Raw genomic sequence first — 18479 nt, 5'->3', positions numbered from 1 at the left:
TGTATCAGCAGCACAGCCCTGCCCTCAGCCAATGATGCTACCCTACAGCCTTATGCTGCACATGAATGAAGAAGATTGATTGGTTTTGAGCTACATGGGTAGTTTTTTTTTTCTTTTTTCAAATGGTAATTTTTAGGAAGCGTTGACAGAATTAATAGTTTAAATTCTGATATCGGTTAAAGAAAATTTCAGGCATGCAGAACCAACGTGAGTTTGTGCTGATGAAGGTGTGATGGCAATGCATTTGTGCAGGTTGTTTTGGATGCCGTTGCTGAAGCGGAAGAAGTTGACAAGACTTCAAACAGCAAGTGAGTGGTTATGCACGCACTGCATACTAGCCATATTAATGTAACAAGGACATTTTGTATTAAGGTCATTTAAAAACCTGCGTAGTTGTAATATTTGAACCAATAATTACAATACATTCTGATTAAGTGGTTGTGTAACATCCTATATTGCGATGCATTGCAAGATCCTTACAGATAGAGCAGTCTTTTCATGATTCAATTTGGGTTCAGACCAGGGTTCTGATCCAAATCCAGACTTCCAATGTAATGTTTTACCTTGGGTGAACTGTTCAACCCAATCAAATGTTCCACCCAATTGGTCACCAATATAGTGGCAGATGGTCCTTTTGTGATAGGGGTGGGAAGGGATACGTCATCCGCCAAGAAAGCTGAAGAGATCTTTACATTGGTTTCTGGCATACAGAAACTCAAACGGGAACTATTGCCTACTTCCAGCTCGTCCGTCTGAAGGATGAAGGCTGAGCGATAACCTGCGACAAACTGCTGCTTTTTAAAACATAACGAGTGCTTTTTGCACCCTTTTAATAATGGCCTTGGTCGAGCGCACTTCGTTAATTACCGTTCCCAATTCGAACTGTGCACCAGGTCACCATGCCAGTGGGGAAAAAACAGTATTTATTAAAGAAATGAAGAGGAGGAAAAACAATAAGCAAACGCACTACAAACAAACAACGTGCATTTTAAGGCCATTTTCCCTGCCAGAGCGGGGGTTAGCCTTGCGGTCCCCATGACAATCTTCTCCATTTTGCCCTATTTTCTGCAGCTCTCTTTGTTAACCCCGTTGCCCGCATTTCTTCTTCCACCATCTTTAGCCAAGTCTTTCTCAGTCTTCCCTATCCTCTACTTCCTTCTACATTCATTTCCATCACTCTTCTCAACCAGTCACTTTCATCCTTCCTCAACACATGACCAAACCATCTCAACCTCTTCCTCTTCACAGCATTAATCACAGGCTCTATTCCCATCATCTTTCGCAATTCATCATTTGTCTTCCTCTCTCTCAACGACACTCCGCACATCCACTGAGCCATTCGCATTTCCACCCTTTCCAGCCTCCGTTGCTGCTCTACGTTCATTATCCATGTCTCGCTCCCATAAATCATAACATTTCTCACACATGCAGCATACACCTTTCCCTTCAGCTTCAACGACACTCCCCTCTCATCAGCACGCCACTCAGTTCCCGAAACTTCTTCCATGCACATCTCACTCCAGCAACCGTTGCCGAGTCTGATCCACCTTCTCCATTCAGCATGTCTCCGAGATAGCAAAATGTTTTCACACCTTCCAGCTTCACGCCGTCTCCAAGATCCAACTCAACATTTCCTCCATCTTCAGCTCCCTCTGTGCACACCTTACATTTGAATGCAGCTGCCACACTGGTTAATGACCCTCTCAGACCACTATATTTTTGATGAACCCACTCAGCGCACATTGTACATTGAATGGAGTTCACTCCGATACCCTTCCTGCACACAGCAAATGGCCACTTCCCAGTTCTTTCCACCTCACCACATGCTTTACCACTTGCCATCACCTTCGTCTTGCCGATATTCACCTTCAGACCTTTTGTCTCCATACATTCCTTCCACGTGTTCATCTTTTCCTTCAGTCCATCCATACTTTCTGCAATCAACACCAGATCATCTGCATACAACAACTCCCACGGTAAACCCTCCTTTACGTTCTGAGCCAGCACCTCCATCACAGCGACAAATAGTAGTGAACTTAGTACCGACCCCTGATGCACTCCCACCTTCACCTCAAACTCACCACTGTTCCCGTCCTTCGTCCTTACAGCTGTGCGCGCTCTTTTGTACATTGCCATCACGACTCTGATCAACCATTCCTCCACTCCTAACTTCCTCAATGCCCATGTCAATACTTTGCGTGGAACCATATCGAATGCTTTCTCCAGATCAACAAACCCAAGAAACAACTTCTTCCTCTTCTCCATGTACTTCTCCTGCAACTGCCTGACAATAAAAAGCGCATCTGTCGTTCCTCTTCCTGGCATAAATCCAAACTGCATTTCATCGATCTTCACTTTCTTCCTTATCCTCCTCTCCAACACCCTTTCCAATGCCTTCATTCCATGCTCCAATAACTTTGTCGCTCGGTACAAGCCACACTCCAGAGGGTCACCTTTCCCCTTGTATAGAGGGACAAGGGTACTCAGTTCCCAAGCCACTGGAATGCGGCCTTCTTTCACCACCAGATTACAGATCTCTGTCATTCTCTTCCAACTTCCTGCTGCCTTTTTTTTTTTTTTTTTTTGTATACAGAGTCGAGGCTCGTGAAAGAGCTAACATTTATCAAACAAACAAATCAAAAAACAAGCAAACAAAGTATATAAAAAGGGGAGCGGTCGACAAGATGGGGAGAGAAGGGGAGGAAGCAAACCAAACACAACATTTGAGAGCAGGGACATCGGGAGATGTTTTTGGAGGGAGAGGGCCTGGGGGGAGGCAGGATAGGTATAAAACGCAAGGACACCAAGGACTTCCAGGAAAGAAGTCAAAAGTCACCTCAAAAAAGTGGATTTGGGGTGAAATTAGCGGGGGTAGAAAAGATCAAGGTTTTGGATTGGGGAAGATAAGAGATGGTGGTGAACAGCCGTTTTAAAGACCTGGAGGGAGGAGTGGGATTGAAGAGAGTGAGGGAGTTTGTTCCAGAGGTGGGAGAAAAGAGGAATGAAGGAGTGAAGGTGAGCAGAGAGTCTTGATTTTGGCAGTTTAACCATAAGAGGGTTGCAGGCAGATCTTGTGCGACCTGCAGGAATATTTGGGGGACAGAGCCCAGAGAGAGCTGGGGGAGCAAGGCCGGAGAGAAGTCGGTAGAATAATAATAATAATAATAATAATAATAATAATGCATTTATTTTATATAGCGCTTTTCAGGGAGCCCAAAGACGCTTTGACAGAGTGCAAAACATAATGCATAGCAAAACATAAAAACAATTGCAAAAAACAAGAATCAATAGGGAAATATTCAAAGCAAAAAGGAGGGAGAAGGAGAAGAGATAGTCAGGGGTTAAATGTTGAATGCAGTGTTGAACAGGTGGGTCTTGAGTGATGATTTGAATGAGGTGAGTGAGGAGGAGTCTCTGATGGTGTGAGGTAGTGAGTTCCAGAGGGTGGGAGCAGCGATGGAGAAGGCCCTGTCCCCCCAGGATCTGAATTTGGTCCGGATGGGGGGGGGGGGGGGGGGGGGGGTCAGGAGGTTGGTACCAGCAAATGGCTTGGCCGAACGATCCGTGGGAATCATCAAATCCGGATTGCAGAAACTTCAGGGGGGAAGACGGAAAGACCACCAACCTGCCTGCGGTGATTAAGTGAAAGGCCCTCGGAGATAGCGTCATCGCGGGAGATTCCAATGATTCTGAAAGCTTTGGTTTCAACAGCGTGAAGACGAGCGAGGTGTGAGGCAGGAGCACCAGCCCAGAGGGGAGAGCAGTACTCCATTGAGCTGCGGATGAAAGCCTTGTATGTGGTGAGGAGCTCATGTGTGCCAAGGAAGGACTTCGCACGACGGAGGATGCCCAGTCGGCGACTGGCTTTGGAGGCCAGCTTGGAAATGTGGTTTTCCCAGGAAAGATCATGGCAGATAGTGAGACCCAAAAGCTTGAGTGAAAGAACTTCTTGGAGAGGATTATTCAGAAAGTAGATGGGAGGGTTGTCCAGTCGGTCTTTTCGGAGAGACATCGTAAGAGTGTGACATATCGCACAACTCCTGTCGGCATATCCTTCAACATATCTCGCACAACTCCCGTCGGCCCTCCCGCTTTTCTACTCTTCATTGCTTTTATCGCTTCCTTAACGTCCTTCTCAGTTATCTTCTCTGCCAGTCCTAAAACTGGGTTACTCTCTATGTTGCCATCCCATTCTTTCTCTGTATTCAACAGCATTTCCATATATCTTTTCCATCTTCCTTTAATTCCATCTGGGTCCACAACGATTTGTCCCACTTCATCCTTCAAGCAACTCACCCCCATCACATCACACCTCTCTTTCGCTATCTGCTTTGCAATCCTGAATACCGCTCTCTGACCCTCTTCCGAATCCAAGCGTTCTCCGAACATTTTCCTACATGCCTCCTGCGCCTTTGCTACCTCTTTCTTTACAGCCTTTTTGGCTGCCTTATAACTTTCATGCTCTGCTTTTTGTGCTCCCGTACCCTTCGCCTTCTGCCACGCCTTGAACTTCTTCCTCTTCTCGTCAATCCTCTTTCCAACTTCATCATCCCACCACCATGTTTCCGAGTGCCTCGGTGGTCCTTTTGTCCATCCACATACCTCACCAACGGCTCCCAACAGACTATCTTTCATTGACATCCAACCAATTTCAAAGTCAACCACATCATCCTCTACCCTACTCAGCCTCTCTTTTAATGCCTCCCTTACTGTCACCTCTTTCAACCTCCACACCTTCATTCTCGGTTTGTACTTCACCAGCCGAGCTCTCCTTGCACCTTTCACCCTTATGTCGCAGACAACCAAGTGGTGCTGTGAAACAGCCTCCTCCCCCGGGATCGCCTTTGTGTCCCGGAGGTGCCCCCTATCTTGCCTACGCACCATCAGGTAGTCAACGGTTGTCATCGACCCACCTGACGTGTGTGTAACAAGCTTATTATCCTCTTTCTGGAACTGAGTATTACAAATCAACAAATCAGCTCCATCAGTAAACTCCAAAATCCTTTCACCTTCTCCATTTCTCACACCATATCCGTAACCCCCATTTACTCCCTCAAAACCGTCCATACTCCTTCCCACATGTCCATTTTGGTCTCCTTCTACCACAACAACTTCCTCATCTTTCACGTTTTCCATTAGCTTCTCTATCGCACACCAGAACCTGTCCTTCTCTTCATCGCTCCGACCAACCTGCGGAGCATATCCCAAGATGGCGTTCACCAAGAGCTTTCCAATCATCATTTTTACCATCATCAACCTATCACTCACTCCAGTCACACTCACCACACTGTCTACAAACTCCTCAGAAAACAGGACACCAACACCATGCACGCCCTCCGGGCACCCTTGCCACACACACTTGGATTTCTGTCCCTGCCTACCCTTCACCATTCTCACACCACTTCCCTTCCATCTCGTCTCTTGCACACAACATATGTCCACTCTTCTTCTGACCAATACTTCCACCACTTCTCCTGATCTCCCTGTCATTGTCCCTACATTCCATGTCCCAAACCTCAGAAACCGATCTCCACTTTGGGCTGTACCCTGCCCATATGTAGTTGTAATTGTCATTGTTCTCTTTTTGTGGCAATGTTTTTATGGCCGGATGCCCTTCCTGATGCCAGCCCTCTTAGTCGCCTCTTACGACACGCAGGGATACGGTGTATCTATTCTCAACCAGGGTACACACCGGATGAACGCACTGATGAGTTATTTTCTGGAAATGATTTGCCTCATGCCCATGAGACTTTGACAGCTTATGCAATATAACTTTGGCCCCAACCATTCACACACACTAAAGACCGGAGGGCTGAGAGGTTACGAGACGCAAATATCCCTTTTGTGTTGGGGCCGCGCATGGTTGTGGCTAGTCGTGGTTGCGGTGGATTGGTGGTAGCTTTCCCTCAGGGAACGTGCTGCATGCTTTGTGGGTCCTCACTCACCGCCATTTGTGCCTTTTTATTGCGACATGCTACTGCCTGCGTGATCGCCAGACGAGAGAGAGAATGAGAATAGAAGGGTTTTTTAAGCCTCTACCAACCGTCGGTGATAGGTTTTCGTTACTGCAATAACTTGAGAACAGCTGAAGGGATTTAAATCAAGCTTGGTATAAGTACATATTGTTGCGGATCCTGTGTCTGTCGACGTACTGAGGGGGTGTTAAGACCCCGTTTCCCCACAGACACCGGGTCCACGGGTCGTCGACCGCGACGAAGCTCGCGCTCGGCGGGTTGTGGAGCAACTCCAATCGCCAATCCCCCAATCACGGGCTGAATGGTTATCTACCGTGATCCAAATGCCTTCGAGACCACGTGACCGGGAAGACCGGGGATTGAACCCCTCACGGTCCCAGTTCAATCGAGTTCAATGAGGCGCGCCGAGCGAATCGCACGGTGTTGTTCGCGTTTTTACACTACATTATCTACGGACCTAATCGAGCAGCCGAATTCGGTTCGAACGATGCCGGGTCAATGGGGAAAAAGACGCACATGAACAGGTCGAGAGGAAATAAAATGTACAAGTCTTTATTCACAAAAAGTACAGAAAAAGGACGAGAAGCAGGCTTATCATAAATCCTTACCTAACTATTCCCAACACAGGCGCCTGGCACACTAGTACAGGGGATAAATCGCACTGGTTAGACTCGTACCGGGAGGGCGTGCGGACATTGATTCGGGTGAGGGCAGTTCATGCGCGTAGCGTATGGGTCGATCCGGTAGACAGCATGAAGGAGGACCAGCACAGAGGAAGACCAGCACGAAGAACGACCAGCACGAAGAACGGCCAGCACGGAGGACGGCCAGCACGGAGGACGGCCAGCACGGAGGACGGCCAGCACGGAGGACGGCCAGCACGGAGGACGGCCAGCACGGAGGACGGCCAGCACGGAGGACGGCCAGCACGGAGGACGGCCAGCACGGAGGACGGCCAGCACGGAGGACGGCCAGCACGGAGGACGGCCAGCTCTGCCTTTTATCGGGGGGTGGGAGTGAAGGCCCTTCTGGAAGGTTCCACCGACCCCTACTGGCCGCTGTCGGTCACATACCGTCATTCAACCACGCCTCCCTCTGGAAGGTTCCATGGCCTACCACTGGCCGCTGCCGGTCACGTGCTGTCATTCAACCACGCCTCCCTCCGGAAGGTTCCACGTGGACCGTTCTTGCCCACCCACGAACCAACGTCTTCTTCAACAACACAAGGGGTTGGGATCCTGCCTAACTCAACGCATATATGCACCTTTAATTACTACACAATGGAAATGGAGCCAATCTTTACATTTAATAAGAAATAACTGACTAATGCAGGCTACATGTTGTCATGTAATTAACTAGAGGGGGTTTCTTTTATTGCTCAACCGTAACAATATTATGATGCAAAGAGAAACTGATTAGATTTCGGCGTCAAAGGTCAGCAGTCATCTCAGGTAAAAATGTGAAATTTGAGAATATCTGAAGGGATTTAAATTAAACTTGGTACAAATATGTATAATGATGTAATAATGTGGGTGGAGGCATATTAGTTGACGTCGTGACGTCAGAGTGCTGTTCTAGTTTCTCCTTATCTGCAAGACTTGTGAAATACAAATACATTGCAATGAAATGATGGAAAGCTAGACCTAGTTAAGAGGAACACTTATCTGAATAAATTATTTTTGTTTTGGCCACTTGCTCTTGCAGTTGTAGAACAAATTTACAATTTCACAAGAATAGATGCAAAAATGACATCCATATGAGTTTGAGTACTCTCCAGTTATACAATTATGCAAAAACTCTGACAAATGTGTCATTTGTGACTTGGAAAGGGTTAATATTCACCAAACTTTTTCTACATAGGGATGCTACTTCAGCAAACTTGGGCAATTTGGTTTTCTGTTTAACTATTATCTGTGGGGTAGAGACAATAGAGTACAATGTGAGATGTGACCCTTTACTTTATCATGACAACTTTACCCACATTTTCAACTCTGTTTTGGCTCTTGAGAAAACCAATAAGAAAGACGCTTCTTTCATCTGCTGTTCATATATTAATTGTTTGGAACGTAAATATTTGTCTTGCTGTGAACTAATGGTCCTTTATGGTAGATTGACAGACAGAGTCCGACTGCTTGCCCTCTCATCATGGCTCAACTTGCTGCAGCTGGTGTTTTCCAGCCTTTTGCTGCTCTTGCAGCGCGTGAAGGTTAGCCTCTCATCACCATAAATATTTGTGTGCAAATATAAACGTAAACATACAAAAAACAAATCTCAAAAAGCAAATAAAATGATGTTGCAGCTTTTTAATCATACATTATCACCAAATGTTTTCTCTTCATATCTGACTGAGCACTTTTACTGACCCTTGGCTGTTTTGTTATCTCTTTCCTTATAGGCGAGCATCACCGTAATGCAGTCTGTCTTGGAAATTGCCCTCAAGAGAGCTCACCAGACGGAAGAGTTCCATCTCATGTCCAGCCCTCGGGAAATTGATGCAATCACAAATGATTCAGAGCAAAGGGTGGATGAGGCAGAGGGATTGGCAGAAGCATGTCATGGTGCCAGCCAGCAGGAGGGTGTTGGGATGGACGAGGTGTGTACTTGAAGCTTGAGCTATGTTGTGCATGTATCTGAGCTGGCTGATTGGTCAAGTTGTTAAAGACTAATTTGTTCTCCACTGGCTGCAATGAGGCAGAGGGATTGGCAGAAGCAGGGCTTGATTTCCCCATAGCTGATCTTTCTCACCAAACCACGAGTTGTGGGAGGCTTTCATATTGCAGTGGATTGGCTGAAAAAGGAAGACAGGAGGGGCTGGGGGATATATATCTGATGAACTCGCTTCATCGTGATAATTTCAAAATGCAGTCAAACCTGTATCGGAAGCCCACTCAACGAAGACGGAAAAAGTGGCCTTTACAGACGGGTGGTCTTTCTGTACAGGTTTGCAGCCGCCATTTTTCTGCAGTAGAGCAACAGTATTCAAGTACAATAACCCAAATGTATACAGTAAACAAATCTGCCTTGGTGACCTTTAATATCTCCACCACTGAAGGGGGATGGGGGCTATGTTTTCACCCCTGTCTCTGTCTGTGAACAGGATAGCTCAAAAGATTATGAACGGATTTGGACGAAACATGGCGGAATGGTTGGGTGTACGTAAGGACGAATTGGTTCGCATTTATCAGTGATGAAAATTAAATAATCAGTTTCATCATTGAAATCGATCAGATTTCATAATCCGACGCAGTATGGCGATTATGATCCGATATCATAATCCTGTGGACTGACGAGCCACACCACCTGTCAGTCCACACAATAAATCCGATAAATTCCTGAATAGGTGGTTGAAACAAGTCATAAGTAGTACAGTCATAAGTGAAACTGCACCTCATAGAGGTCATTTCCAGAAGTTGGCAAAGTGATAAAATGGTCACATGAATATCGTTGAACGATGATTTCTGTGGTATAATGCTTAGAGTATCCGCTCTAAGTTCGGTAGGCCGGTGGTTAATTTCCGACCTTGGCCGAGTCATACCCAAAGATTTAAAGTGATACATGATGCTTCCTCACTTTATGCTAGCATTTAGAGGATAGTGCATGGAGAAAGCCTGTGCATTGGTGTACCATGAGGGGAGGGTGGCATTGAAAAAGGGGGCGTTTGGGAGGGGATGGAGTGGGGGATGGAGTACATTTCTCTTTGATTGCCCCACTGACTACAGAGAGAAAAGTAACATTATAGGTATGCTGTCACCGGTACTCTGAGTGAGCAGGAAGTTGCCTTCTCCCAAGGTCAGCGACTGTCTGAATGTTATCTCGCATACATGTTACCACCACCGCACTGGACGGAGGTTATGTTTTCACCCCTATCTGTTTGTTTGTTTGTCTGTCTGTTTGTCTGTGAACAGGATGTCTAAAAAATTTGTGGATGGATCCGTCGAAATTTTGTGGAGGTTGGGTGTTTGACAAGGACTAATTGATTTGATTTTGGTGACTATCTGGATCAGGATATGATAATTTTATAAGTGATTCTTCACCATTGAGGGATCGAGCCAAAAACGACATCTAGCACGATATCTCAAAAAGTTGTGGGCAGATTCGGCTGATACTTGGTGGCCAGGTTCGGTGTGTGACAAGTCACAAGGTAGAATTTCTTTAATATTGGTGATGATCCGAATCCAGATCCGGATCAGAGAATTTTTAAAGTGATTCTTCACCATTGAGTGATGGGGCTAAAACCGATTTTTATAACATGATATTTCAGGAAGTTGTGGATGGATGATAACAAAACGAAGTGGATGAGTTGGTTTGGCGATGAGAACAAGCCGGTGAAATTTTGGTTCAGGTCTAGATCTAGATCCGGCCTATCAGTAGGATATAAAACGTAAACTCTGTTCAGCCTGGGGTTGGTATGCGCTCCACAGAGTGCCGTTATAGTTTGCATGTGTGACTGTATGTGCATGATTTGTGTTTATTTCTTCCATGAGCCTTAGAGCACATAAAATAAATAAATAAAGGGCAAGCAATTGTCTAAAATCTGCCTTCTCTCACTGGTTGGTATTACTGATTGGACTTGTGTGAATTTCTGAATATTGTCAAAAGAAAATGTTTCAGCTAATTGTGAAAATATTGTTACTGTTGATTAGGATAAAAGGTTGATGCTTACTGTTTTCATTTCCTTGATTCAATAAACAAAAGTTGTTTTCATTTGTTCTTCAGGATCAGAAGGCTGAGAATGAGACCTCACACATGTCCTTGGTCACAGCGGGCTTGTCAGTCCACACGTAGGTTAAGTACCATGGCATGAGATGTGAAAACTAACTTCTAACACCATCGTGAATAAGCACCACAACAACACCACCACAACAACACCACAACTTTCCCACCAAAATTAAATACAAAGATGTATGGTAAACTAAATGGATTGACAAAGCTACTGCTAAGTGGCTAATCGTGATTGTACCAGTAGTAGGATTAAGTCTTGTATGTTTCCATTACTTTCACTTGCTTCCCTTTCCATCAATGCTTCCATTCCGATCAATTGACCGATAAGTAATTTTTTATTTTCCTTCCCTTTTCCCTTTTCTCCCATGCCTTCCTTTCTCCATTCGTCACTGCATCAACTAGTGGAGAAGAGCTGCATCTCACATCATCTGAGCTTGCGCGCACTGCTGCAAGCTTACGTGGCCTGCTTAAAGCCGCCGGGGAGGCCTGCCATGATCGCTGTGTAAAACTTCTCGCTGCACGCACGAAGGTCTGTAATAATAATAATAATAATTCATTTATTTTGTATAGCGCTTTTCCAGAAGCCCAAAGGCGCTTTGACAGAGTGGAAAACATAATGCATAACAATACATGAAAACAACAATTGCAAAAAGACAAGAATCAATAGGGAAATATTTAAAGCAAAAGGAGGGAGAAGGAGAAGAGATAGTCAGGGGTTAAATGCTGTGGGTTGAATGTTGAATGCAGTGTTGAACAGGTGGGTCTTTAGTGATGTTTTGAATGTGGTGAGTGAGGAGGAGTCTCTGATGGTGTGAGGTAGTGAGTTCCAGAGGGTGGGAGCAGCGATGGAGAAGGCCCTGTCCCCCCAGGATCTGAATTTGGTCCGGATGGAGGGGGTCAGGAGGTTGGTACCAGCAGAGCGGAGGTTGCGGGTGGGAGTGTGTCTGGAGAGGAGGTCAGCCAGGTAGGATGGGGCCAGGTTATGGAGGGCTTTGTATGTCAAGAGGAGGATTTTGTACTGGATTCTCTGGGGGATGGGGAGCCAGTGAAGCTTGTAAAGGACGGGGGTGATGTGGTCACGGGTCCGGGAATGGGTGAGTAGACGGGCAGCGGAATTCTGAATGTATTGGAGTTTATTGGTGATTTTTGAGGGTGAACCATAGAGGAGGCTATTGCAGTAGTCCAGACGGGAGGTGATGAAGGCGTGGATGAGGGTTTCTGCAGCCGTGGAGGAGAGGGATGAGCGGAGACGGGCAATGTTTTTCAGGTGAAAGAAGGCTGACTTTGTGATCTGTTTAGTGTATTTGTCGAAGGAAAGGGTTTGGTCAAAGATGACGCCAAGATTCCGGATGTGAGGGGAGGTGGATACTGGGATACCGTCGATGTTGAGGGCAAAGTTATGGGTTGATTTTGTGAGCGTTTTTGGGCCAATGATGATTATTTCAGATTTATCACAGTTAAGCTTGAGGAAGTTGATTTGAAGCCAGGATTTTATTTCAGTGATGCAGTTTGTCAGGATAGAGTGGGTCTCGGTGGAGACGGACTTGGTGGAGATGAAAAGCTGGATGTCATCGGCGAAGCAGTGGAATTGGAGACCATGACGGCGGATTAAGTGACCGAGGGGGGACAGGTAAAGGATGAAGAGGAGGGGGCCAAGAACTGAACCTTGGGGGACACCTTGGGGGAGGGGAGCAGTGGGGGATTTGCAGTTATTGATGGAGATGAACTGGCGTCTGTCAGAGAGGTATGATTTAATCCAAGAGAGGGCAGTGCCGGTAACGTTAAAGGTGGATTCAAGTCGGGTGAGGAGGATGGTGTGATCGATGGTGTCAAAGGCAGCGCTGAGGTCGAGGAGGACGAGAATGTTGAGGTTGCCAGCGTCAGAGGAGAGGAGAAGGTCGTTGGTGATTTTGAGGAGAGCAGTTTCAGTACTGTGGTTGGAGCGGAATCCGGATTGGAATGTTTCTTCCAGGTTATTGGCAGAGAGGTGATGTTTGAGTTGAGCGGCTACAGCGCGTTCCAAAACTTTTGACAGAAAGGGTAGGTTGGAGATGGGTCTGAAGTTGTTTAGGGTGTCAGGGTTTAGACCAGGCCAGGTGTTTTTAGAATGGGGGTAACAGCAGCAATTTTGAGGGAAGGTGGGACGATGCCTGTAGACAGGGAGGAGTTTATTGTTGCAATGATAAGTGGAGAGAGAGAGCAGGGAGGGAGGCCTTGACAAAGCTGGAGGGGTTGGGGTCAAGAGTGCAGGTGGCAGTTTTCATTCCTATGAGGAGTTCAGAGAGGTCAGTAGGGGAGATTGGGGAGAACCGAGACAGGGGATGGCAGGACAAGGGGGGGGCAGGTGGTTGGAGGGGGAGCGGGTGCGGCGGTGGTCAAGCTGTTGTAGATGTTGTCAATTTTGCGTTGGAAGAAAGAGAGGAAGGAGATGCAGTTGTCTACTGTGAATGACTGGGTGGTGGTGTTCAGGGGGCGGAGGAGTTTGTTTAGTGTCGAGAAGAGTGCTTTTGGGTTTCCGGAGCCAGAGTGGATAATTTGAGAGTAGTAGGCGGAGCGGGCGTGGGAGAGGGCATCTTTGTAGTGTTGTAGGTGGTCCTTGTAGGCTTGGGAGTGAACTGTGAGACCCGTTTTATTGCGGGGTCTTTCAAGTTGGCGAGCACGAGTTTTCATCAGGCGGAGTTCAGGGGTAAACCAGGGAGCAGAATGGGTGAAAGAAACTGTTTTGGTTTTTACAGGCGCAAGCTGGTCAAGGCAGGAGGAGAGAGTGTGGTTGTAGTAGTCAGTGAGGTCGGAAGGGGTGTGGAGGTCAATGAAGGGAGAAGTGGACATTTTTTCAGAGAGGGTGGATGAGAATGAGGTAGGTGAAAGAGCGTTTAGCTTACGGAAGTTGATAGTGCGATAATGCCTTGGTGTTGGGGCGGGGATGTTGATGGTCAGAGTGATGGCTAAGTGGTCAGAGAGGGTGAGGTCGGAGCCAGAGAGATGGTGCAAATTTAATCCAGTGGAGCAGACAAGGTCCAAAATGTGACCACGGATATGGGTAGGAAAGTCGACATGTTGAGTGAGGTTAAAGCAGGTGAGTAAATCAGTGAAGTCAGTGGTTATTGTGGAGTCAGTGGAGTCCATGTGGATATTGAAATCACCAAGGAGGAGGATTGAGGGGGAGAGGGAACATAGCTGGGTCAGAAAGTAGGAGAAGTCAGACAGGAATGATGGGTGTGGTTTGGGAGGGCGGTAGACGACAGCCATGACTGACTGCGTGCGACCAGAGAGTTTAAAAGCCAGGTGTTCAAATGATGGAGCAGATGAGATGGAGATGAGGTTGGTCTTGATGTCTTGACGGTGGATAACGGCAATTCCACCACCTCGGCCCTCCGAGCGTGGTTTATTGACGTAGGAATATCCATTGGGTGTGGTGAGGTTGAGTGTGTAGTAGTCCAGAGGTTGTTGCCAGGTTTCGGTGAGACAGAGAAAGTCCAGTTTGTTATCCAGGATGTATTCGTTCAGGATGAGGCATTTGTTGTTGAGGGACCGGGTGTTGAACAGGGTGAGCTTGATGTTGTTTTGAACAGCAGGGATGAATTCAGGTGATTTAGCCAGGGTTCGTAGGCAGGAGGTGCGATCGTGTGCGTTGCTGTGACCAGGTGCGCTGGGACGAAGAGTGAGAGTGCGCTGAGCCGACCAGAGGACGGGGATGGAGTGACCTGATTGCAAATAAACAAACTTACGACCGGAGCCACGGTGAATGTACCTGGGTCGTCGGAGGAGTCCATTTGATTTGATGGCAGAGATGCATGATGGGGTGGAGCGGGTATTGAGCAGAAGGAGCCTTGCGGCGGAGTACCGCAGAGCCATGCCAGGCAGGAGCGGAGAGACGAGACTAGGCCAAGGTTGAGGAGGTGAAACAATGGTCCCAACCCATGAGAGCGGGCCTGAGGAAACGAAGGAGCCAGGTAGGTGAAGCCAGGAGCAGAGCCGGGACCAAGCAGAGGGCAGGCAGGAGCAAAGAGACGATCACGAGGCCAAGGTTGATCACGGCAAAGCGGCAAATGCAGCGGCAATCGATCGCCGCTGCTACAAATCTAGATCACGGCGGGAAACCGCCACCAAACCGCTGCGATGGTCACAACCCACGAGAGCGTGCCCGAGGAAACAGCGAGCAGGCGAAGGAGCGGGGCAGGCGAAGCAGGGAGCAGAGCCGGGGCTATGCAGAGGGCAGACTCAATGGCCAAAAAATCCGCACGACCACCAAAAAAGAAAGCAACTGACAGTGGCCCGGTCGAAGAAGCGGCGAGCATGTGACGCCTGCGTCCTCTTCATACCGGACCGGAAGCGGAAGCCAAGTGGGTCTGTAGGGTGTCTAAAGCCGAAAAAAGGCTGAATGTGGAGATGGAAGAAAACAATGCTGAAAAACGAAATAATTAGTACAAGCAGAAGGCTCCTCCATCCCATGGGCTTTTAAATTTGATTTTGGCCAGAAGTGTCAGAAAAAAAACGACCAATTAAATTATCAGGTTGAAGAAGAAACTTACCCGTTTGCTCATCTGCTTGGAGGTAACATTGCAACAATGTCTCGGCAACAAAGGTAGATGCCCCAAAGTTTGTTTTTTTTTTGTTGTTTTTTTTTAAATTCCTTTTGTGCAACATCCTCATCTGTCACATGTGAGTCAGAGGCCCCCCAAAGCCTGGGCAGTTCAGCCCCCCTTCTGTAGCAACCACAGGAGACATATTTATCACACATGTCCTAGTTTGGTGACATCCATCTTCACCTCAATATAAAATGCTTCAATTAGTCGTGCATGGCTTGTATGCAGTTTTTATTTATGTACTAACCGGAAAAATAAAGTGTTTCCATCGACTCAGGAATTGAGTTAATTGCAAGTTTCGGTGCTTTACGGCAGTATCCATCTTTTTCAGCACGCAGAGCGCATTGAGAATCGATATGTACTGATCCCTTGCTTCTTGACTTATAATACAACCCGATGCACAGCAACTCTCCAGCATCTTAAATAACTGCAGTTCATTCGTGAAGAGTAGGCGAGCTATCGCCAGCACAATGGCCAAATTCCAAATTCCTGCCCTAACCAGCAGAGGGCATAACATCAGCGGCACAGCCGGGCCCTAAGCCAACGATGCTACGCCGCAGCCATGTGCTGCATACGAATGAAGAAGAAAATAACTGCAGTGTTTTGTCCAAAATATTTCTTCTAATGAAGGTCAGTGACCTGTAAATTGCCAGATAAACAAAAGTCGTGATCTTTCACATCACATGAAAAGACATCTATGCATCTAGGCAAGCATTTAATCACCCACACCCTTGTACTTGCTTTAACTATTCCATAACATGGTGAAGTTGTACTTTGATTTGTGAGACAATAATCATCACCTACTTCATTTCAACAACAAAACACATGAAATCGAACAATTTTGCTGAATGAGTCCTGATGGATTCTTCCCCACTCTTAATGCCATGAACGTGGAGTGCGGCAAACGGTTCTGTAATAAAAAATACGATTTACATTTTAGTTAAGTTTAATGTGATCCAGAAATTCAAATTGGCCGCAGATTTTGATTTGTTGCATCCGTTTACCAAATTGGGTCGGGTCTGTTCCCCACATTTGCAGTTGTGGAGAACCTGCAAATTGTTGTTGACATCATGGATATGATCTCACCACCAGGATTATTATGCTGATGGGTGTGTGTTCTACAGGATGGTGCTTTGGAAAGGCTGACGCCTCCAGAGTTTGTGTCCTTGTCCCGCATAGCCGAGTCTTTCTTGGCGGAATCTGAGAAGGTCACAGGGGGTGGTGGTGGTGGACCATTACGTGCCGCACTGCAAAGCCAGGCTGCTCGGTTCCTTCGGCGCTTCCACTTGGAGCGGCGACACAAACTAGAGTTTGTTGTGCAAATATTGAATATAAATTAAGGTATTGACGGAACAAGAATGGCGATTAAACAATATGCATGCATGTTGTTCTTCTGGCAGGTTGTTGCTGGATGCAGAACGCTGGCGGCAGGCTGATGTTCCACCCGAGTTTCAGGCTCTTGTTGCTACCATGGCTAGCGAGGAACTTTCTTGCCCTGGCCTAAGATCTGGTAAGTGAAGTTGTTGCACTGGAGTGTTACATTATTGTTTTTACATATTTAGCAGGGCTAGTTAGCACAATCGTGAAAGGTTGGTGGCTTTTGAGAGTTGTGCTTGCTGATCCTGCAAGCCAAAGATAAAGGTATTGATATATTTAAACTGAAAAATCCTGTCTCTAATCTGAATGTAGTTCACCTCATTGGCTTCATTGAACCTATCAAAGGTGAATTGATCAAATTAATTTGCCAGCATAAGGGCAATATTTCTGATAGTTTGCTTCCTGGTTTTACTGAAATGTTTGTTTTCTTTTTTTATTGCAGCATCATCGGAACAAAAGCCTTCAGACTTTCTAATAGTGGATGGGGAGAAGTTTGCTGTGGTTAGGTATGTGTTGTGAAGGCAGAATATGATGGATTAAAACTGTTCGGATAACCAACTAAACTTGTCGGGTGTGATTTTGATTTGCATACCCAAGCTCCCAAATGTTTTAGGACAGTAATTAATCCTGCAGAAATTTTAATTCCTGTTTATTCTATTTCTCAAAGGCCTGGTTTGCCTTGGTTAACAAATACACCTCGATCTCCATCACTGAGTAAGGCTATGTAGAAATTTTGATAGATATCTGCACCATTCCATGTTTTAAGGTTCTTCTGGCCTGATCTGCCAATGATTATGGCCCACCTGTTCTATTTTCAACATTGGCGTAAAAACTATTTTCAACATGTGCAGAAACCGCTGGTAACTAAGTCCATCATGGCGGCAAGGAGATGTATCAAATGTGTGAGATAAGGATTGTAGCATGAAACAGTTCATCAAGCTTTCAAAGAAGCTGAACATACTTGTAAATGTACCTGTGAGAAAGGGGTGTGCCTCTGCACAATGAAAGATTTGGAGAATTTTCTGATCAACGAATCCAAAAACTTGATATCTTAATAGCCCGTAATGCAAAACGTCACGACAATGTGTGCCTGTGAAAGGCCCGAAGGTTCACAGACGAGCGCATTCAAACCAAACCTTCGTGCTTCTAAACACCAATGGGAATGTCCAGGGGCGTCAAGAGCCAGCACGGGCCCAAAGGCAAACAACCTCGTGGCCCCCACCAAACATTATTTCTCCATAAGATTGGCAAAAAGGTTATTCATGAGAAGATGGTTAATAAAAAATTTTTGACAAAGAAGATACAAAGCCATTTTTTTGTAACGCACATTTCTGATTAATAACGATTTTCTGTAAAGTTTGAAGCTGTACCAATTAACAGCAGTAAATGTGTTTCTGGCGACAAGAGAGATTATACTTGATTTTTGCATCCATTGGTGAAAGGAAAAGTGTAACCTAGCAAGTGTAACCTAACCCTAACAAACGGACAGACAAAACAAATGGACTCAAATGCAATACCCTCTCAGGCGAGGGTAATAAACATCTGAGCACAATGTCAGAGGTTGCACCTGCTGATTTAACTCACTTTGAAAACTTCCCTCACCCTCCCCCAACGTGTGTGTGTGTGTGTGTGTGTGTGTGTGTGTGTGTGTGTGTGTGTGTGTGTGTGTGTGTGTGTGTGTGTGTGTGTGTGTGTGTGTGTGTGTGTGTGTGTGTGTGTGTGTGTGTGTGTGTGTGTGTGTGTGTGTGTGTGTGTGTGTGTGTGTGTGTGTTTGGTTTTTAACAACGGCCGCTGCTGGCTGATTGTATTAATGGGAAAT

At 46.3% G+C, this 18479-nt stretch overlaps 1 protein-coding gene across 3 annotated transcripts in view; it reads left to right on the top strand.

Moving 5' to 3' along the window:
- VPS54 (VPS54 subunit of GARP complex) overlaps nt 1-18479 on the top strand; it is a 105116-nt gene that overhangs the window by 68092 nt on the left and 18545 nt on the right. For all 3 annotated transcript variants that reach the window (XR_013623902.1, XM_078780824.1, XM_078780820.1), the window contains exons 10-17: nt 253-308; nt 8085-8181; nt 8371-8568; nt 10692-10756; nt 11100-11226; nt 16408-16592; nt 16684-16793; nt 17103-17166. Coding sequence is in view for 2 of the 3 variants with exons in the window: in XM_078780824.1 (XP_078636950.1) it covers nt 253-308; nt 8085-8181; nt 8371-8568; nt 10692-10756; nt 11100-11226; nt 16408-16592; nt 16684-16793; nt 17103-17166 (902 nt within the window). In the remaining variant the exon portion in view is untranslated. The remainder of the gene's footprint in view (nt 1-252; nt 309-8084; nt 8182-8370; nt 8569-10691; nt 10757-11099; nt 11227-16407; nt 16593-16683; nt 16794-17102; nt 17167-18479) is intronic.

The sequence above is a fragment of the Myxine glutinosa genome, chromosome 1 (genome assembly GCF_964187855.1).
Source record: "Myxine glutinosa chromosome 1, kmMyxGlut1.1, whole genome shotgun sequence".
Classification (NCBI taxonomy): Eukaryota; Metazoa; Chordata; class Myxini; order Myxiniformes; family Myxinidae; genus Myxine; species Myxine glutinosa.
The sequence above is the reverse complement of the archived record's forward strand: the minus strand, read 5'-3'. Positions and strand labels throughout refer to the sequence as shown.